The 21373-nt window shown below is 49.8% G+C and overlaps 7 protein-coding genes across 12 annotated transcripts; 4 read left to right on the forward strand and 3 right to left on the reverse strand.

Annotated features, from left to right (window-relative positions):
• Positions 1-76: 76 nt before the first annotated feature.
• On the reverse strand, positions 77-2845 carry FVEG_11576 (ATP-dependent rRNA helicase SPB4). Its single transcript, XM_018900883.1, has 2 exons — positions 2416-2845; positions 77-2363 (listed from the first exon to the last, which is right to left on the reverse strand). Exons 1-2 carry the CDS (start codon positions 2584-2586, stop codon positions 627-629), a joined length of 1908 nt encoding a protein of 635 aa, XP_018759261.1. The 5' UTR covers positions 2587-2845; the 3' UTR covers positions 77-626.
• Positions 2846-3154: 309 nt separating this feature from the next.
• On the forward strand, positions 3155-8593 carry FVEG_11577 (phosphatidate cytidylyltransferase). The gene is made up of 2 exons (XM_018900884.1): positions 3155-6451; positions 6523-8593. Exon 1 carries the CDS (start codon positions 4132-4134, stop codon positions 5332-5334), a length of 1203 nt encoding a protein of 400 aa, XP_018759262.1. The 5' UTR covers positions 3155-4131; the 3' UTR covers positions 5335-6451; positions 6523-8593.
• A 159-nt stretch (positions 8594-8752) lies between these two features.
• FVEG_11578 (hypothetical protein) lies at positions 8753-13305 on the forward strand. Of its 6 annotated transcripts, none has more exons than XM_018900887.1 (5): positions 8753-9728; positions 9899-10562; positions 10617-11796; positions 11947-12099; positions 12221-13305. In XM_018900887.1, the coding sequence occupies exons 3-5, from the start codon at positions 11474-11476 to the stop codon at positions 12300-12302; spliced, it is 558 nt and encodes a 185-aa protein (XP_018759265.1). In that variant the 5' UTR covers positions 8753-9728; positions 9899-10562; positions 10617-11473; the 3' UTR covers positions 12303-13305. The 6 variants fall into 6 exon arrangements, with proteins under 6 accessions (XP_018759265.1, XP_018759266.1, XP_018759264.1 ...); XM_018900888.1 differs by having other exon boundaries at positions 9899-10504; XM_018900886.1 differs by having other exon boundaries at positions 9899-11796.
• FVEG_11579 (hypothetical protein) lies at positions 11416-14289 on the reverse strand. The gene has a single exon (XM_018900891.1). It carries the CDS (start codon positions 14137-14139, stop codon positions 13648-13650), a length of 492 nt encoding a protein of 163 aa, XP_018759269.1. The 5' UTR covers positions 14140-14289; the 3' UTR covers positions 11416-13647.
• Positions 14290-14423: 134 nt separating this feature from the next.
• On the forward strand, positions 14424-15735 carry FVEG_11580 (hypothetical protein). Its single transcript, XM_018900892.1, has one exon. The coding sequence runs from the start codon at positions 14986-14988 to the stop codon at positions 15589-15591; it is 606 nt and encodes a 201-aa protein (XP_018759270.1). The 5' UTR covers positions 14424-14985; the 3' UTR covers positions 15592-15735.
• A 315-nt stretch (positions 15736-16050) lies between these two features.
• Positions 16051-17356, reverse strand: FVEG_11581 (hypothetical protein). Its single transcript, XM_018900893.1, has 2 exons — positions 17256-17356; positions 16051-17198 (listed from the first exon to the last, which is right to left on the reverse strand). The coding sequence occupies exons 1-2, from the start codon at positions 17261-17263 to the stop codon at positions 16106-16108; spliced, it is 1101 nt and encodes a 366-aa protein (XP_018759271.1). The 5' UTR covers positions 17264-17356; the 3' UTR covers positions 16051-16105.
• Positions 17357-17456: 100 nt separating this feature from the next.
• Positions 17457-20281, forward strand: FVEG_11582 (vesicle-fusing ATPase). Its single transcript, XM_018900894.1, has 3 exons — positions 17457-17718; positions 17771-19631; positions 19680-20281. The coding sequence occupies exons 1-3, from the start codon at positions 17600-17602 to the stop codon at positions 20016-20018; spliced, it is 2319 nt and encodes a 772-aa protein (XP_018759272.1). The 5' UTR covers positions 17457-17599; the 3' UTR covers positions 20019-20281.
• The last annotated feature ends 1092 nt before the right edge of the window (positions 20282-21373 follow it).

Genomic DNA, 21373 nt, shown 5'->3' on the forward strand with positions numbered 1-21373 from the left:
ATCTCAAAATAGAAGCTCGTTCTCTCTATCAGCCTTACAGTAATACACCAGAAGGGTTACAAAGGGGCCACGTTATGTGGACTATTGCGTAGGTTAACTGGTGGTTTGAATAGACTTAAACCGATTTAGAAATGTTTTAACCTCATGATTCCGCTCCTCCAATCGGTATCTTGCCTTTTTGGTGGTGATGCCAAGACAGTATATGCCGGACTGCCGCTGACACTATCACAACACCAGGAACCAAGAGATCATATTTCTCCCCAAAAGAGGTGTACAAGAATGATGTTGATCTCCCCTATAGAAGAAAACCTCTGCAATCCATCCATTTTGGTCTTTGTTGCTAAAATGCCCCTCAAGAAACATACAAGAGTCATCTACAACGAAATCAGAATACGCGTTCATCGGATCCAGCTTCAATTTTCGTATTCATCCCCCAAAACCTATACGCGTATACTCACCTCCATCTTATAAATCACCCATGTTCTCACAACCAAGCCACGCAATGTCCACGTCGTCCGCACACAAACCACTCCCATTCTGCCTTACCCTCAGGTACACCAGACCCAAAACATATCTTAGCCAAACAACGGGGTATATTCCTATCTCGTCTCACCAAACTAACTACCTTAGTCATCGAAGCCCGCAAACTCATCCTCCTTGTCCTTCTTGGCCGCCGCAGCTTCAGCAGCAGCCTTTTCGCGGTTCTGTCTCCGGACCTCGGCGATGAGTTCGTTTAGCTCCATTTGCTTAACCTTTTCTTCGTCCGTCATCTTGGATGTGGCCTCAGCCTCACGGCGCTTACGTCGCTTCTCCCTGCGCTCAACTCTCTCATCCTCCTTTTCGTGCTTAGCGCTCCATGCTTCGTTGTTCTTTCGCTTTCGCTTTGTCTCGTCGCTCTTGTCCTTCTTCTCTCCGGACTTTTCCTCTTCGAGAGCTGCTTTTCGTGCTTGCTCGCGTGTCTTCTCCTTGTAGGCGTAATTGTCCCAGTCGATTTCGAGACCACACATCTTGTCGCCCTTCCAGCCCTTGAGCTCAGGCATCCTGGGCATGCGAAGCAGGCCCCATGCATTGCCGAGATCAGCCCAGTCGAGATCAGCTGCGCGGAAGATAGATGTTGCCTGATGAGCGCCGTAGCTTCGAGCCCAACTCACAAATCCCTTCTGAGCCTTGTCGAAAAGTGCTCTATCCGTCAACACTAGGTCCCTCATCTTCTTTGTAGCAGCCACAGCATCCTCCTCTGATGTAAAAACGGCTGGCTTCTCCAGCTTTAAAATTGGTGTCTTGCGAATCTCCAAAAATTGCACGTAGTCCTCCTCTCGCCCAGGGTGCAACATAACCACAGCCAGACCTTTTCGGCCTGCACGACCAGCTCTTCCACTACGGTGAATGAACGCCTTGGGATCTGAAGGAGCATCGATCTGAACCACCAAGTCAACCTGAGGAATATCTAATCCACGAGCTGCCAAATCGGTTGTGAGTAGTATTGTAGGGGTAACAGAGTTCAAAAAGCGGTTGAAGTTCTTCTCTCGTACTTTAGCCGGGTGCTTCCCATGTAAAGGTACTAGCGCAAAGCCCTCTGGTAAGATCGCAGGCAGAACATGCTGGAAGTAATCGACAGCAGCGCATGTTGACAGGAAAACAATGCTCCGTTGGGGTTTGATAGGTAATTGTCGAAGAAGTTCTGCCAGGGCAGGCAGTTTTTGACTCGCAGGCTTGACCATATATGCCATCTGGAGACTGGCAGGTGTTTTCCTGTCTTCAAGAATTCCGCCATCCTTCATCTTGACCTTGACTTCAATCTTGACGGGATTTCGTAAACCAACTCGGATGATCTCTCCAACAGCCTCACTAACACTGGCGCTGAAAAGACCCGTTCTTCTTTGTTTGGGAAGATGTGATAGGATTTTCTGCAAATCAGGCTTAAAGCCAAGATCAAGAAGTCGATCGGCCTCATCGAGAACGAGAACCTCGAAAGAGGATTGAGGGCAGTGGACGTGAGGTGAAGACAGGAGTTCGACAAGTCGGCCGGGCGAGGAGATAAGAACATTAGGACTGTTTCGAAGGAAGAAGCTCAGATCTTGGGCGGTGGTCGTGGTGCCCCCAACGAGCAGCTGGGGGACGATGGCGGGTACAGTGGTAGAAGGTCGTTTTTCGTCGCCTTTGAGGTGCGGGAGTATTTCAGCCGAAGCTTCGTGGAATTGTAACAGATTTACAAGAACAGTATGAATCTGAGCAGCCAGTTCGCGAGTAGGAGAGACGATTATCGCAGCAACATGATGCTTCTTCGTGGGTTCGCTAAGTCGCAAAAGTTTTTGTACAAGCGGGATGAGAAAGGCAAGGGTTTTTCCACTACCAGTGACTGCCTACAAAGAAGTTAGGAGGCCAATCGCATATTTAACAGTAACAGAATCATACCTCAACAACAACATCTTTGTTTCCAAGGAAATGCGGTAATGTTGCAGCTTGGACGGGTGTCATTTGGCTAAAGCCCATGGTTGCGACAGCATCGCGAATCCATTCTGCAAGAGGGGGATTAAGAGCATCCCAAGCTCTCGGGCTTCTCTTTTTCACCTTTTCTGAAGCCATTATAGAACGAGACCGAGTCTTGTAATTTTATGCAATTATTATTACAGCCTGTCTTTACAGATCCAAGGCGCATAGAGGGGCCGTCTTTGGCATCTTTTGCGCGAAACATTTCTTGAAATTTTTATCTTATCACCACGTGAGATCATCGAGTTGTGGCGCAGTTCAGTGTGATATGTGGCTGACGTAGCATTCTGTCTCATCACGGCACGTGCTCACTTGGTTATGATGTCTTGTCCATCTGAATGACGTGGGATTTGATGGTCCCTGAGCTGGATGATTCAATTTGAGTGAAATGTGGCAGCTGACATGCCATCTTGATAGGCAGATATTGCACAAGAAGCAATCAGGGCAGTTGCGGAAGAGCCGGAGACTGAGACTGGTGAGTGCCAGGATTAACATATAATCTTGTTTTTTAATTTTATATGGTCCTTCACAAGCTATTAGTAGACTCTGCTGCAATACGAATATTTTTACCAAATTTTACATGATAATATCTCCAAGACCGAGGTGTTTTGTTTCAACAGACCCTCTCGTAGATCATCACATGCTAGAATAAAGACATTCTTGGAAAAAGGCGGTGTCTTGTGCGGGTTGAACTGAACTGAGATCAACGCCACAGATGCACAGGTAGGTACGTATCTGGAGAGTTCCGAGTCTGGACCCAGACGAAAAATCTCCAACCGTTGCAGCCAAAGCCAACCAACGCCAAACTTGATCAAGAACCAGCGACACAACGATCCTCGAGAAAAGCCTCGCTTAGGTCTTAGCAAGTATCCTCAGGGTCACGCGACTCTCTATTTTCTTCTGTTCTCTTCTTGTCTCAGCGGCCTAGTCACGCCCGTCGAGTTAACCCCCCATTGGCATATCCATCACTCGGCCCAGTCTCTCACAAGCCTGTACATCTAAGACCTGTGCTGTACCGTAGGTTAGTAGTTCCGCCGTACTACATGTGTGCGTGCCCCGGTCACGGCCACGGTCATCAGTACCTTATATCTCCGAACCCATCATGCGGCGGGGGATCCAACCTCCGCTGCACCCTTGTTAATCAATCTGGATTCAATAAACACCCTCGACTCTCACCACTCTCTCAAGTCTCGGCCAAAACGTAGCCCGAGTCCCCCGAACCGGAATTCGAGTCAGAGCCTGAGCCCGAGTCAGGGTTACGGCCAGAACCAGCAGCTACATCATCATCACCTTCAGCATCACCACCACCAGCAGAATCTTGGTCTTGAACACAGCGGCCAAGGTCTACGCCACATCTATCTACGACATAGCCACGACCACGACGACCACGAGCAACATCTTTTGGATTTGGGGAAAAAGCAACATAATATTCCCACTAACGGATCCTCTCACTACGACACCCCCAACACCTTCACAATTTCATCTCCGTCAGAACCCATCTCAACGGTGCGCTCATCGCGCCGTGATAAACATCTCCACTCTACAATACCCAATACCTTCTGGCCCTCCGGCTTCAACGCTCTCAGTCGCATAGTAGTCGGCGCCATCCGCTGTTCCGCCCTCCCACCATTCTCCTACACCATGTCCTTCCGATCCAAGATCCCGGAGACCCCCCGCGTCATCTCGCCGAGTCCCACCCCATCCGAGCGCGATGCCGCCGATTACATGGGCCCCGTTACACGCTCGGCTGCCCGGAGACGGACACCCACGCCGCAGCCCCTCGAGGAGGAGCCCGATGAGGATCTATCCGAGTCCCCCGAGTTTCGACGCGCCCGAACCCGCAGCCGCTCGCCGATCGATACACAGGCCGTGACGCGCTTGACGAGGCGTACGAGCACTGCTGCTAAGGCGGGCAAGGTGTCCAAGGATACTATTCCAGAGGAGCAGGCGACGTCTAATGGGGCGCTCGTCAGTAACGGCAACGGAAAGTCCACGACATCAAATGGCCACCTTGCGCCGCCTCAACCTGCAACACCGGTGGGATGGTCCTGGCGTGACTTTAGTCGAAGTCCCAGTCCCTTGGGCCTTATCCCTATCCACCGACACTGGAGAACCTTTGTACACAAGCACGAGGTACCCCGCAAGGTGCTCCACGTGTCGATCGGTTTCTTCGTTATCTGGCTCTACGTGACGGGAACTCAGACTACATCAGTCACACCGTGGCTCATGTCAGCGCTCATCCCAATCGCTGCCACTGACTGGCTCCGACACCGATATGCGTCCGTCAACCGTCTCTATGTCAAGGTCCTCGGTGCTTTGATGCGCGAGAGCGAGTACTCTGGCTGGAACGGTGTGATCTTCTACCTCCTCGGTGCCTGGGTCGTCCTCTATGGCTTCCCCAAGGATGTTGGTATCATGAGCGTTCTCTTGCTCAGCTGGTGCGACACCGCTGCCAGCACCTTCGGTCGACTTTGGGGCCGATATACCCCCCGTCTTCGCAGGGGCAAGTCTCTTGCTGGCTCGACTGCTGCTTTCCTCGTTGGCGTTGGCACATCGTACTTCTTCTACGGCTGGCTCGTCCCTACAGTTGGCCCATTCCCTGGTGACGAGAACTTCCTCTTCAAGGGTGTTCTCTCGCTGCCCAAGACCATCTGCGAGGCTGTTGGTGTCTCCAAGGAGCAGACAACCATCTCTGGAGCCCTCGCGCTCGGTGTCATGAGCTTGTGGTCCGGCTTTGTCGCTTCTGCCAGTGAAGTAGTTGACATCTTCGGTTGGGATGATAACCTGACGATTCCCGTGCTCAGCGGTCTTGGTATTTGGGGCTTCCTCAAGGTCTTCTCTTAGACGGTGCACATTTCAGGATGGGAGCGGCTCTTATGAGCATAAAAAGCTGCTATTTCCACCAGATCACGGCGCATATGAGAGATTGAGCAATCGCATATATGCAATGCATTAGTCTGACATTGTGCATGCATTGGGGGTTCATGTGTATACCCTACTCTCCCCTCGTTTTCCCGTCTTTTTTATTTCTCTTACTCCTTCTTCTTTGTCAAAGCATTTATCTTGTGAAAATGGGTCTGCTGGAGATTGAGTTTTTACATATGTTCTCGGCATCGAGGGCTTTGTTTTTGGTTTGTACTTTACTCAGCTAGGCTTGCGAGATGGGAACGGCGTGCGGAAGAGGAGGAAGAACATGAAACCCTCTTACAAAAATCAACATAACGGTTCTCCGGTTTGGGGTACCTGGCTGCGAACCTTGTTTTCAGGTGTCATGCGGTGTCACATCGGGATGATATATATCTATTCCTGAACTTCGGTGGAACATCTGGTATAGAAAACGGAACGGGACAGCATGATAGGTGTGATGTCTTCGGGACTATGTAGACAGAACGAGACCACAGAGGTATCTAGATAACGAGACGAAACGCATCTCCTTTTCCTTTTCACTTACTCCTCATGACACCTTTGCAAGAAACTGACTGGTTGCGCCACTTTTGACGTCTGTTGTACGAACGCCGTACAGCATTCGTATTGCTCACTTTCTGCTCAACGGCCTGGATAATACATCCGTGCCACGAGGTATCTGAGCTGGGAATTCCGGTGATAATCATCAGTCGGGCTGCAGAATGTTACACAACCTCGGAGACTCACTGTGTTGAACAGACTCTCGGATGCTATTCAACCAGAGCCAAATCAGTTGTACAGATTTGTTTGAGCGTTCCATTTTTGGCAGATTAGGGGAATTTAACATAGACATGGAGGCTTTTGTCTCTCGGTTATGTCCGGTCGTTGAAGGCGGACTTACACGACAGTGTCCGTGGTGGCGGGATGAGTCGCTCAAGTCAGAGGCGGCTTCTGCTTACATAGTGGAAAGACTCTCTACGTCATGTTAGCAAATCAAAAGCGAGATATTCTGAGATATTTCCTGACAGAACTCCTTCTGCATTGGGTAAATAGCTTGGTATGTGTAAATGGCTGTTGTAGTTGGGAGATAGATTGGCTAATTGGATATCAATCGTTCCGTCGGCAAAGCCTCGAGTCCAGCGCACACCATTCACACCATCTTCGCAGAAAAGAAAAGAAAATCTATCTACTCTGCATCTCTCTTTAAGCTTGTCGTCCTATTAGACGGTGCCCCATCATCGAACCCCCCTGCACGAAGTTGCATCTTCCCCTCCGTGTGCCTGGGCCACGCCTTGCCGCACGCAAAGGCGCTGAGTTGTCCGTGCGTGATGGAGGGTATCATGGCAGGGGAGGCGTGTAGATGATAAGTACGTACTATTTGCAGCATTTCGAGATATGTACGCTTGGATAGTCATATTGCAGTCAGGATTGTGCCTTCACGCAACTTGTTCGTCTTTCACCGAATAGTTTATGACACGGAACGAACCAGAGGTCCGAGTCAAGTCCTGATGGCATTTGTAAGTGGGCAAGCGGATGCGCTGTTGGAGGACGACACCCGCCTTGTCATGCAATGCAAATGCAATGCACTGCAAAACAAAGGCACCTGGCTCCTTGTGGAGATACAAGTCAGTCATCTTTCATCTCTGTCCAATCTGGACGAATCTCGCGTCAGTATTCGGTTCCAGTCATCATCCACCGGTTCATCTCGCTTTCATGGCCTCAAATCGATCAATGTGAGGCGGGCAGATCAGTCGACTCCATGATCTCCAGGAGACTGAATGATTGAAGCACAGCAGCTTGAACTAAATCTGACGCACAGCTCGCAACGCAGGGCTCGCAAGTCATGCCACCTGGGTGATAGGCCCTCGGATTTCGTGGTAGGACTTGCCATTCAAGACGTACCAGAACACGATCATCGCAAGTGATGCGCAACTAACAAGATCGCGAGGTGGATGAGCCAGGATAGCCCTCGTTTGATGCCGACGCTGATCGGACGTCGCCCAAGGACATCCCAGCTCTGGGGACGCAGTAACAGTGAGACAAGAAAGAAAGTTACAACGAATTTCGAACGAAGCAACTACCCGCATCGGATGTGCATGAACCGTGACAGCTCTTGAGAGAGTTAAGTGACGACTTCAATTTCTGAGTGGCGGGTAGCGACAGGAACCGTTGAAGACGTGTCACAGTGGCTCATGATGGCGACGTCAAAGGGGCGCCGTTGCCGCAGACTCCAGAACTGTCACCATACAGCAGAGCTACAGCCCAGAATCTACGCATAACCGGGGCAACGTCTCCGTTCGTAGCTGTCGGTTGACAGGCCGGGTGTGTCAGGGACCTCCTACAACGAGCGTCGGTCCGGCTGTGCAGCATATGCAGAGTGTAGGGGGCTTAAGCTGGATAAAGAATGTATTGATATGATCAGTGATAGATATTTCCCTTTGTCGAGTGCTCATGTGGCTGGTCGTTTCCCTCACGGCTCAGGCTACCATGGGGCATATGTGGAAGTTCAAGAGAGCATCTTTTCAAGTCGATATTGGCCTTGCGAAGACTCTGGACGCGCCAAAGATATAGCATTTCATTTCCTCTCGTAATCCATCCATATCGGGTCTCTAAGATGGTCTTGATTAAACCATACCGGCTCAGAGACAACGATTAGATCGATCTTTTCGCGAATTCCCTTCAAGGTTCGTCAAATAAAACTCACAAGCTAAAAGTCCATCTAGGACAAACGTCTAAGCATGTACCCTGTCACAGATAGTCTGAGCTAACTGTGCCAATGCTCACCAACTAGATAAAGATGGTGGATGGTGGATCTTGCGGTGTACCTTGTGGTGACTGGTCGGTAGTGGCAAGCGGGGAGGGGCGAGAAATAAGGAAGAAATGCCGTATGTACTGAAAAGACCCATTGCAATGGATGCAATCATGCTGCATTTGTACAAGCATTATCCAATCAATTGTTGCCAGAATTTGACCGATTCTTTTCGCCAATGGAATTGCGTTGGACAAAAGGTTGAACAGATCGAGGGTGGTGAAGCCGAAAGCTCAAGAATCCGAACATGAAGCATCTCAAAAGTCGTGTTGAAGTCGTGATAGTGGATCCTTGGAGTTGTATCAAGGCAATGGGTTCTCGGTGTTACATGGCCCGTCAAATGCTTCATGACGAGCTTAATTGAGTTCTGTCAATATAAGATATCTCAGATATGGTCAATGAGGCTCTGCGTGATTGTGATAGAAAAATTGTTACGGCACGTGGAACATCCAAGATTGAATCAAGCAAAGGAAAAAGCAAATCCAACCAAAACGAAATGGCTGTCATCATCAATGGGATGTAAGAAGGTACGTTACGCACGCACGCACTTTCCTCCCCCACCATCCCACCAAACTTGATGCGTCCAGCTCATCTCATGGATGGATCCTTCCTCCTTCCATTCTTAAGAGCTTCCACTACGTAAGGAAATGTATTGCACGCACCTGCCAGACAGAAAAGCTCCTGCAAATGGCACACCATCTTTGTAGAGAAGGTGTCAGAGACACCTGTCGATTGAGGTGACCCCTCGATCGGGTCCCTGGAATTCAATACCGGACCTTGTCTTGTCTTTCACCCCATACAATACAACCTAACCATGGATACAATTGCATATCATCAAACCCACCGTCACAGCAACGTCTGGTAATCGTTTTGACAACGCATCACTACATTACATTACCTTACCTTACCTCCTGTGCTCTGCTGTAAAGGTACAGACAGTTACAGGACAGAGTAATGCCAGAAATTGCCCGACTTGATGCACCTCTACCCGACCCGCCGCCTTGCGTTCGCTTCTCAATTCACACCCTGTCAACCGGCGTTGAGAGCCAATCCTCGCTCAGACCATTGCAAGGACTATCTTGATTATTACCTCTTCCTTCTGCCTCGACAGACATGTCTGGACTTTTTGGTTAAAACGCCGCCAGCGAACAAGATGCAATTGGAGGGGGGTGTGGGCGAGATTGTGTTTGGTGCTTTAGAGGGAAAATGAAAATCCAAGGCTGCTTTTCCATCAACTTCGTCTTTTGGCTTTGCTTAGCGTCAGCGCGCTTGTTTGCGACTCTCTCCGCCTCCGTCTCCATTCTCCATGCTCCTGCCTACTCCCCTGCAGCAAGGAACAAGATGCAGTCCTAATGCATCCCAAAATTACACTGCGGATACATTCAGCAGCCTGCATTCTCCAGTATCCGCTCCTCCGCGCAGATGACTTGCTATTTCCTTGCCCAGAGCGCTTGTACTGGACCTGAAGATGGAATGCCAAGGTTCTAACAGGCGTTGGTGATCTCTCACGAATATCCATTACACGGTGAGGCAACCAATGTCTTTTTTCTTCAGACACCCACCACCAATGTTACCCGCTACTCCAAACGGTACCGGAACCCGGCCGATTGAGATGTACTCTGTATGGTACAGATATGCCTTTGTGAGGGTGTGGGCATTGGTGTCTACTTTACTTACCTAGGTCCATCTAGTCAGCTCTCCGACCAGTCAGCGTTGATTAGGTCGTTCGTTGCGCTGTCCGTTTGGTCCTTTCTTACCTGCGATCCATTTACCTGCTTTCAATCCATAACTAGCTATCACCAAAAAGCAGCATGCCAGCCTAGTTTACATCGGATATGTCCCTCACGTCACTGGACCAAGAGCCCAATCCAAGCCCGGCCTCGACTTGCCTCCTCCGCTTCTCAACGACCAAGCCCGTGACGCTCAGACGACTAACACTGTCGGTCTCTAGTTAATCGCTCCAGACAAGCAAATATCGGTGGGAAAGCTTTTGCCCCCAAGACAAATTCTACACATGGTCCTTATCCTTTCTCAACGTTTGGACCCAAGGGCTAGTGCAGCCACTTGTGTCTGTTGATGGACCCGGATATGCATGGCATCTTACCAGCATCTTACTTTCTCTTGCACTTCTCCTGCTGTACCATACGGTCTGGGTCGGTCCCTTCCAAGTCGGGTCTTCTCTCGGTCTCCGCTCTGGCACACAGACGCATTTTTTTCTCTTTTTATTAATTGCCCGCTAGCACATGGTATCGTCATGTTCTGCCCGGCGCCATATTTGACACATATCCATTGCCCTATCAAGTACATCTCCCCAGTCTCTCCCCTAAACTTGCCCGGTAAATATCGTTTTGGGCCCAAGGTGGTCTCCATTTTTTACCCTCTTAATTGTTACATCTGACATCTGAGATTGCAGTCTTTACTCTAGGCATATGCACATGCCCATGCTCATCCTAGGCTGGTCTTGTTACACGCAGCCAACGGCGTAGCTCAGAGGCGTTTACAATTTCAACGTCACTGCATTTGTCAAAGCATTGCCCTCGAAGTATCTTAAAGCCACTCTTCCTTTAGGTTACGCCTTATTCAAAGATTGGTCTTTCTCTATACTCACCCTCCCCCAAAAGCCCTATCTTGAGCATGCTCCGTTACTCTTCTCTTTCGTTGGCTCGGATGTCAAACGGCAGTACATCTCGGATGGTTCTCTAACATTTCATTACCCTTCCAAGGCTCTTTGCCGCTTCTAGCCTCCCTAGTCACCCTCCTAGTAGTCCTAGTTTTGAAGTTTTGTTACCTGGTCATATTGTTGCCGTCCGTGATGGCCCACACCTGTGCATCTCGTCGTGATCGTCTCGTCTAGCCTCTCATTACCCTCAGGACCATGCCATCGTCCTGTCATATCCTATGACACGCCCTCATGGGCGGGGTTACTCGTCCTTCGTCGACGAATGGTGTCAAGATGAGTTATCCTGAAGTTCTTCCGGTTTGGCCGATCAAGGTTCCTGAAAAAAGTATAAAAAGGCCAGAGTTGATGCTGTTGAAGCTTTCTTCTTCTTCTTCCTTTCTCATCACTCTTCAACCAGCTCCTGACTTGAAGTCCCAACTTGCCCAGCACTTATACACAGTCTCCTTGACTTGTTGTCTTGATACACGACTCTCATACCTCAACTGAGCTTCACTTGTCCTCAGCCTACTCAACCTTGAACAATCACTCGGGTCACTTGTCAAAATATTCAATTGGCATAAACACATCTTCTTCTCTGTCAAATAATCATCATGTCTTCTCACTACACTCCTGCGGGCTACTCCATGCCTCTTCCCGTTCCCTCCAAGGGCTCCCAATACCCCACCTACAGCCAGTATTCCGTCTCGCCTCCGGAATGTGATGACTCGGTTAGCTCCGCCTCGGGCATCCCCTCCTACAGCAATGGTGGATACTCGGCTACCTCATCCGGGTACCAATATTCTGGCGGGTACGGCGAATATGAAAGCACTCGCTCTGCTAGCGGTGTTGACTTCCAGGAGTACATGCAAGACCGCTTTGCCAACTCTTTTGACCCAATCCCCCTTGACCGCAGTATGGCTGTGCAAGCTCAGACGTAAGTGGATCTCCAATCCGATTCCCACAAACACAAGCAGACTATCTTTGTTCGCCGATATTTGCAAAGGTTACACAAGCTTGCCTTTAAAAGGCAAGCTTTCATACTTTCATTTGGTCAAGATGTATACTGACTCGATTTTGTGGGTAGATCTGGTAAAATGAATGCCAAACACCGCGAGCTTATGGAGCTTCAGAAGAAGGCTCAGGCTCGTCTTGCGAAGACTCGTGAGCGCTTCCAGGAGGGTATGCGAGACGCCCATGAGGTGCGCAGCGATCTTGAATGGACACAAAAGAAAGTTGGGTAAGTCGAACAAACTTTGCGAGTTTTTTTCGCCGTATGTCAAACGCAACTGCAGTTTTTCATGCGCGGCTCAAATCGCAGAGTCAAAGAGGAGTGAATTGAGACTAACCGAGTATCGTAGCTCGCTGAAGACCAAAGCTTCTCGCAAGCATGGCAAAGAGTACAGCAAGGCCCGCGCACGATTTCCATCCCCTGAGAACTAGATGATTCTTTGGGTTTTTCGTTGGAGCGGCATCTTGAACTTTTTCGACCAAAAATTTACTTAGCGAGCAACTTTCGGCCACATGCGATTCACCAAAATTTCCTACTTGCGCAAATAGTTTCACTGCAAAATGCAGGAACACACGATATCAGATTCCCGGATTTCCAGATTAATTGTTTTTTGTATTTAGCGAGTATCATACGCTTGTCATGCCACCCTCACCACGACCTGCATGAACGAGTAGTTCATGCAAGGGGAGCGTGAGGTGACGTTGAAATCAGGGGCATTAAGCGCGGCAATTGAGCCGCCTGGCGCGCAGTGTCTTGCTGCTTTTACGCAGAACGACAGGGCAGGTGTGCGGGCACTTCCTAGCCAGGAACACCAGCCTCGTGGCTTCTGGGGCAGGTGTGGGGGAAAACACGCGAAGAGGGCGAAGATGGGCGGCTTTTTCACGACTTATGGCTTATGATTGGATGAACTGAACGATCTAGGGGTGTTTGTTAAAAGTACACCTCCTCCCCAGCTTCTGTGGGGTGCCAGGGATAGCGTCAGCGGGTTTGCAGCAAGACATGATGTGTCGGAACCGATTACTGCATGGAAGACGTGCTTGGAAACCTCTCAGGGTATGGGTGACGCGGGAGCAGCCGAGGGCTGCAAGGACGTTCTGCTCGTGGCATTTGCCGAGGGGGGTGTACTGAGTGAGAAACCTTGGAAAGCATTGGAGCGAGAAGATGACAGGATGGAGAAAAGTAGCAGACTCGCAAAGCAGTGTATTTAAGACGCTTGCCCCAATCAGGGGTGGCAGCGACGTTGAGATCGCTCCATTGGGTAACGCGGCGAGCCTGGAGAACTGACGAGACCATCTTGGGAGGAGCCAGGACCTGTAAGACGGTTTTCTTTGTGGATATCTCGACTGGAGTATGGAGTCTCATAGCAAGCAATATCTCGTTTCCCCTCTTTCACTGAAGGCATAGTCCTGGGACTAATTGATGTGATAACCCCCCCGTAGATGTGATTGACCTGCTCCCCACGCCCCTCCAGACCATCGGCGGGCCAGTCTGAGTAAGGACAGGCATGTGATATGAGGCATATTGGCGTAGTGAGTTGAAGTCCCGTCATAATGGTACTCGGAGGTTGTTAAGACCCCTGTCGCATATGTCACATGACGTGACACGTGACACGATATTTGATATCAAAATCTGCCTCTGGCCACAGTATGAGCCATAACCATGCAGCACTGCATCGAGCGCTTCCCGGTGTGGTCTATGCTGACGAGGCTTTCCTTTTAACAACGTCCAGGTCGTACAATACGTGTACATTGGCAGTTGTCCGTTGGTGTCAATGCTTCAGGCAGGAGCATCACCTGTGGTCGCAGCGTTCCCAGCATTTGGGATGATCCACGTTCCCCTCGTCGTCAAGCCCCGGGCCTTCTCGATCTTTTCCCAGGGGTTCTCGTTGGACAGGCGGTCGTAGTACCCGGTGAACTTGTTACCCCTGGCCCCATGTGCGCCTGGGTGCTGGCCTTGAGGTGTGGCTTGCGCCGGAGCAGGTCTCTGGGGTAGGCTAGCCGGGCGCGCTTGCGCTGACACTTTCTGTTCTGGATTGGCATCTCCTTCGTTATCGTCGTCATCCAGTGAGATCTCATCCTTGTTTGAGCCGGTTCCTAGAGCTGTAGAGTTTGCGCCGGTTGCTGATGACTTGGATGGCAGCAGAGCATCGGCATTTGGATTGTAGCGACGGCGCTTGGAAGGTGGTGATGCAGCGCCGAAGGATGAGAAGCCCATCTGAGCCATGAGGTCGTCATCAGAGACTTCCACGTCGTTTTCCGTGGGATCCATCTTGCAAGTGTGTGAGAAGGAATGCGGTTGAGTGTGGTTCACTTGAATAGTGAGGCAGGCAACGAGAGGCACTCCTTTTAGTGAGTGAGATGAGGAGATTAATGAGTGAAGTGAGCCAAGTGAGACGTTGGAAAGAATGATGTGTGTCTGGTGCAAATGGAATCTGGGGTTGAGGCTGATTGTGGAGTTGTGGCTGTTGGGCAGCGATTGTGGCTTGACTCTTGGGCCTTTCCGTCCGTCATCCCGTCTGGGCGTCCGTCGGCATAGAGAAACAACAAGGATTAGAAAATATCTGAGAACAAAATTATGATCATGGCATAAATCGTGGCTCCTTGTTTTGCGGACCAAAACAAATTGTTGATACAGATATACCAGACTATTGCGCGATACTTTTCATGCCCTGAAGCTGGACAGTATCGCAGCCAATGTTTTAGAGAGAAAACGAAATATCAGTGACATCAGACTGATAATCAAAAAGCCGAGACGGGACTTAATTAGAAACAAATAGGCTAGGATAAGTTATGCAGTCGGAAAATTTAGCGAAAGTCAACGAATGAAGATGTCTTTCCCCTGGTGTTTGTGTTGCAGATCTGCGGCCACCCGAAGCCTGGCGTGTTTCATTTCTTGCTTGTGAAGAAATTAGGTACCAAGCATACCATTTCATTATCAAGCAACCTTGCAATTGCAAGTTTTTTTTTCATGTGAATCCATCTGTTCTTCTCACAAAAGTAGTCTAATATACTCATCCTTACCCGACCTAGTTTCATACCATCTAAACTAACATTTTCGTTGCTTCTTTTTGTCACTGTAACACACGTCATTGAATCTACACTACTACACTACATCATGGCCGATCCAAAGCCCATCAAGCTCAACCCCCCGACCAAATATGCCCCAGCTACCAAGAACTCACCTCCCGTGGACCCTCCCACGCTCGACTGGCTCACCACAACATGGAGCGTCACGCACTCGACGCTGAGCATGTGGCGCGATGCCCGCAACGTCCGCATCACATACAAGCTCCTCCCCGGAACAGCAGATGGCCGACCCCGTCTCGACGACCTCGTTGAGTACGAGCCGCTCTCCAAGGACGGAACGCTCAAGACGGTCCAGGGCACCGACACACAAGCTTCGTCTATCGGCTGGGACTGGCGGGGCAAAGGATGGCTTGTCTTTGTCAACTCGCACTGGGAATTGCTGGGCTGGGGCGAGGCCGTCACTTCAGAGGGTGTCAAGGAGAGATGGGCTGTTACGTGGTTTGCCCCTACGGTGTTTACGAAGGAGGGCGTTGATATCTACTGTGATCGTAAGGAGGGGCTGAGTGAGGAGACGTATGTGAGGATCAGAGAGGCTTTGAAGGGATTGGAGACGAAGAAGGTGCCTGAGATGGTTGAGGCACACATGCAGCCTGTTGAGATCAGGTTGCCGTGGGTTGAGGGGAGCAATGAGTAGGCGACGTGTGTGGACGAGCTTCTTAGTTTGACTTTTTAGTATTTTGGTGTAATATACCCTATCGCTTGGCATAGAAATGCTGCCTAATGGATGTGTACAGATCTCAGAATTATACCATCTTTGCAATATCATGTGAGCTCTGCGAACTTCTTCTTCCAAGTCCCCAACTAAAGCATCGAGATAGACAGCTGTGAGCAGTCTGATGTGTTCTTTACCAAGGTGTTGCGTAGACGTTCTTGCATCATACCCTTCCTTCCAGATGAACCTGTCACTGAACGATATGGCCACAACCTCAAGAGCTCCAATGGACTATTGACACCAGTTTATCATCATAATCATGGCGTCACGACCGTAGTCATGATGCCAGATAAGACTCATGGCGTCAGTCACATGGATGCAGAGCCTTCGTGCGAGAGTTTGTTTCTCTGTCACCAACAGGCAGTCAGATCAAGTATGAAATATCAAAGGGTACAAATCGTGAAAGTCATTGAAATGGGTATCATATGCTAAGCTATCAACTTTTGGAATGGTGTCGTCGTCGTTCATGACTAACCCCCTCTGAAGATCGCGAGTCTCTCTTATGAGACTCATCATCTCCCCGGTGTCTCTCTTTTCGTTCTCGACTCTCCTCGTAGTGCCTCTCATGCCGTGACCCTTCTCTATCGCGACGGTCATGTCTTCGACTTCGTGAATCAGAATAACCACTATGGCTATGTCTTCCTTCTCTTGACCTGTGTCTCCGCTCATGCCGAATGGGAGACCTCTCCTCATCACGATCGCGACCCCTATGTCGCTCTCTACTCCTGTCCCTATCATGGTGCCTTCTACGCCGTTTCTCACGGTGTCGTTCATCTCGGCGCATCTGCTTCAACTCTTCTTCTCTTTCTTCCTGGAAACGCTTCCTCTCCTGTTTGATCTCCCGAACCTTGGAAGCTCCCTTTTTCATCATAGCGAGAGGATCGTTGGATACCATGCGCTTGGCGTCTCGTTCTTTGCGATTGGGGTCCTGGTTTCCCCAAACGTCTTTTGACGAAGCATCAGGGACTGCAGCATCAGATTGAGAGTACCATGGTTTAAGAACGCCATCCTTTCCTGTAGCATTCGAGAAGCGCATTGTGTACTGATCCTCGTAGCTCTGCTTTTTCTTCTTGGCTTCCTTTTCAGCCTCTTCATTCTTCTCAGCATGAGCTCTGGACTTTTCATCGCCTAGAAGATCAATATGCCCATTACGATCCACAAGGGGGGCAGAACTTGTGCTCTTCCTCTCAGGCTCTATTCTTACAAGAGCCGAGTTGTCGTTTTCTCTTGCTATTCGCATCTCAAAGTCGGTATCGTCCTCGCCTGGTAGTTTTCGTTTCCGTCGCGTACTCGTCCTTTGCAACGCATCGCGATCACGAACGGGAGGCTCCTCGTCTTTTGGTGGTTCATCGTCTTCGATCGGTGGTGGTACTTCTCCTCGAAGAATAGCCAGGCGCCGTTGTGCATCTATCTCTTGCATGCGCTGCTCCTCAGCTTCTTCGGCGGCCTTTGCGGCGGCTTCATCGCGACGAACACGGGCGATGTTGTCGGCATTGTACACGTTCCACGACTTCTTTCCTAGTAAGTGGCTACAGAGAGTTAGCTCACGTGGCAATTGGGTAGGTACTTGAACAACATGTACTCACAGTGGCATGTTAACGGTATCAGGATAATGAAAGTGAACGTTTAGTCTTCTTTGAGGACCCTTCCCCAAGTTTAGGTCACTTTAGGTAACCTTCATTAGTTAGTGGGGGCCGTGTCGTCACCTTCCACTGGGCTGACACCCGCCTGTGACGGAGGCTGTGTCACAGGCAGACCGGGACCCCGCCATTGAGCTGCGATCGCCACCTAAAACTGTCCTTAGGGGACTCGATTTACTTAAAGGTGGGTAGCTTCCCCTGCATCGAGGATTGTGACAACACATTGCTTATCCAAATTTGGACCTTCCATCTTTCAACATCACCACCACCACTTCGGTCTCCTACTAACTATGAATCGTCCATTCCGCCCTCATCCAGGGCAACAGGGAGCTCCGCCTCGGGCAGCACGGCTGCATGTCGAGACCATCGAAGATAAGACTCTCAGAACCAGATTCGTTTACAACAACAAGTAAGCCTACTCTTTCAACGGTAACATGACGACGAAGCTCATAACTAGGAAGATGCGCCGTGTCCCCCGAAGACTTCCCTCCCAACCGAGATGGCTCTGACCATCATATCCTCATCCGTGGCGGACAGCCTGTTGGCGAATACGTCGTCACTGCCACGCCTATTCCAGGCTTCCCGAGAGGCGGTATCAGTCTCACCGACGCTCAGCGAACATGGGCCGGCATCACCATGAGGGACGAGTTCATCGGCGAGATCTACAATCCATTCAGCGCTCGTTCCGATGCGTACCTTGGCACTGTCGAGCTTTCGATCACTTTCAGAACCCAAAGCAAGAAGACAGACGTTCCCTACGATGAGGATGAGCTCTCCAAGCTCTTCATTGACTCGTACCAGAACCAAGTGCTTGCTCCTGGGCAGCGCATGCTTATGGACCATCGCAACATTCCTCTTCTCGTCATTGTCGAGTCCGTGGTACTCACGGGCTTGGACACGTCTTCAGAAGCGGAACAGAAGAGCCAGGACCCCAATGCTAGAGGTATCCTGATTCCCCAGAGCAAGGTGTTCTTCCACGCCAAAACAGGAGATGGCTTCAAACTCAAACCTTCAGTGAACAAGCCCAACGCTAGCGCAATCTTCGCTCCCAGTTTCAAGTTTGACGATCTTGGAATTGGTGGTTTAGACACTCAGATTTCCACCATTTTCCGCCGTGTGTTTGCGTCTCGTATTTTCCCTCCTGGTATAGTCGCCAAGATGGGCATTGATCACGTCAAGGGACTACTACTTTATGGTCCCCCAGGAACTGGTAAAACCCTGATTGCCCGACAATTGGGCAAAACTCTAAACGCTCACGAACCTAAGATCGTCAACGGTCCCGAAGTGCTAAACAAGTTTGTGGGCCAGTCCGAGGAGAATATCAGAAAGTTATTTGCAGATGCAGAGAAGGAGTACAAGCAAAAGGGAGACGAGAGCGGCCTTCACATCATCATCTTTGATGAGCTTGATGCTGTTTGTAAGCAGCGAGGTTCCGGATCTGGTGGCGGCACAGGAGTTGGTGATACTGTTGTCAACCAGCTCCTTGCCAAGCTCGATGGTGTGGATAAACTTAACAATATCCTTTTGATCGGCATGACCAATCGAAAGGATATGATCGATGAGGCTCTGCTACGACCTGGTCGTCTAGAAGTCCAGCTAGAGATCTCTCTTCCTGATGAAGAGGGTCGATTCGGTATCATCAAGATTCACACCTCCAAATTTGTCAAGAACGACATCTTGGACCATGACGTCGACTTGGCTGAGCTTGCCCGCCTTACCAAGAATTACTCTGGTGCTGAAATTGCTGGTCTGGTCAAGGCAGCGGCAGCCAGTGCATTCTCTCGCCACACTGATGCCAACCAGATCACTGTTACAAAGGATATCGAGCACATGAAAGTCAAGTGGAGCGATTTCTTACTGGCTCTCAGTGAGGTCCGGCCTGCATACGGTGCCTCCGATACGGATTTGGAGGCGGTTCTCCATTCTGAAATTATACATTATTCGCCTGACATCCAAAACATATTGAACGACGTGCTTGGTGTTTCGCACATGGTCCAGGAGCATCCTAAACACCATAAATCTTCGATCATTTTCCACGGCGCTCAGGGCAGCGGCAAAACAGCCCTCGCTGCACACATCGCAAAGCTTTCAGACATCCCTTTCATCCGGATCATCACGCCCCACAAGCTTCTCGAGTATCGCGATGACATAGCCAAGTCGGAATTTATCACGAAGACCTTCAACGATGCGCAGAAATCGGCCGTCAGTCTTCTGATATTGGACAGCATCGAAAAGCTGATTGGATGGAACCCTATTGGGCCTCGATTCTCGGCAACAATAGCCAATACAATATCTGCTTTGGTCGCCAAAGACGCTGTTCAGGTAAGCGACTTATTGGCATGGCAGCATCTTTAGCTAACAGAAACGCAGGGCCACCGCCTCCTTATCTTTGCAACGACTTCTAAACTCAGTATTCTCGAGGAGCTCGAGTTAGCCAAGGACTTCTCGCGGGATGTATACGTGCCAACAGTATCGAGCCTTCGTGAACTGAAGACAGTTCTGCAATCAAGGGGCGGCGTTGCGGCTGGAAGCGCCGATCAAACCCTCGCTCGTATCTATGAGCATGCTGGAGGGGATCAAGTTGGAGTTGGCATCAAGCCAATCATGGAATTCATCGCGGAGGCTGAGATGAGCGAAGACAGTGATCTCTTCGTCAATAAATTCTCGAACTCGGTAGTGAAGAGGATACAAAGCCAGCGGATTCGGTAGAAGAGGTAACAAGATTAGACTAGACCTATGGAATTATTAGTTCAAATTCATCAAGTTTAGTATAAGGCTTGAAAACTCTTGATAAAGAAGAGAGAGGGTATTGACTAGGTATTCTAAAGATTTGGTAAGTTGAGTCAACTAATCCTATACTTGGTCAAAGATTTGATGGATTTAGTCAACTCATCCTAAAGTTGTAAAGATCTAATAAATATAGATAAATCCTAGACTTGTTCTCAATACCTATTTGATGCATTTAGTCAACCCACCCTAAACCTATCCAGAGCTTATGCTCAGTTCTACACCCTCAAACCATGCTGCTATCACAACTTCACCAGTGGATTGCTTATTATCTAGCATCACTCGATAACTCGAAGAGTCTACTGCAAGCTGTAGGGTAGCTTGTTGGCGATGTTACATGGCCGATCACATGGCCATCGCTTCAAGCGGCTGATGAACATTGAATGGCAATACGTGAACATAAGAACCTTGAAGCACGCACGCGAGAATGGATACGCGCCCACTCGCCAAGTAACGATAATCATGCCGCATTCCGCAGAAGCAGCATGAACCAGTTCTAAACAAGAAAATGTGGCTGGGCTTGGGCGGAGCGGTTCATCGGATTCGGCGCGGGCCTTAAACTACAGTGTACGTATCCGTACTTGCGAACTACTTTCCAGATCAAGCTTGACTCGGCCGGGGCAGCGGAGGCGAGAAAGAATGTGTTGACAGGTGCTGAGAGAGAGAATTGCATGTGTGGTGTTGGACGGGAACCCCGCGGCGAGACAGATGGTTGGGTATTGAGGCTTCGACTGACTCGTGGTGATGGGGATTTAGTGGTTGACGGGACGGGTACACCGCATGTTTGCCGAGTCAAGAGTGGCCATTGGAGGCTCTTTGTGTTAGTGAGTATGCAGGTATATGGTTTCCTTAACTGGCACGTGTTTATCGCTGATGTTGATGCTGAAGACGATATCGTGACGAATGGCTCTTTGGCAAGGGGATGTTGTATTGTAGAATGTACCGTAAGTAGGTAGCATCGGCGGTTTGTTCTATTCGGCGAACTAGGTAGCCTCATGCGAGGCGATTCATCGTAGCACTGCATATTTACAATCCACAGTATGCACCTTCTACCGAGATGCGGGTCCTTTAAGTAAGACAAAGGTTGCGTGAGGAGCTGAGTGAGACCTTGATAAGGCTGCAGAATCAATCGCATCACATCAACTCCAAGACAATTTGATTCTCTGCATCCCAAACTCGACATTACCTTCGACCTCGTTGGAATTTTGTACCCTAAACCCTACCCTGCCTAGACCAAGACCTGAACCTAGACTACCGAGACAGGAAAAGACCCACGG

Source organism: Fusarium verticillioides, chromosome 7 (assembly GCF_000149555.1).
Source record: "Fusarium verticillioides 7600 chromosome 7, whole genome shotgun sequence".
Lineage (NCBI taxonomy): Eukaryota > Fungi > Ascomycota > Sordariomycetes > Hypocreales > Nectriaceae > Fusarium > Fusarium verticillioides.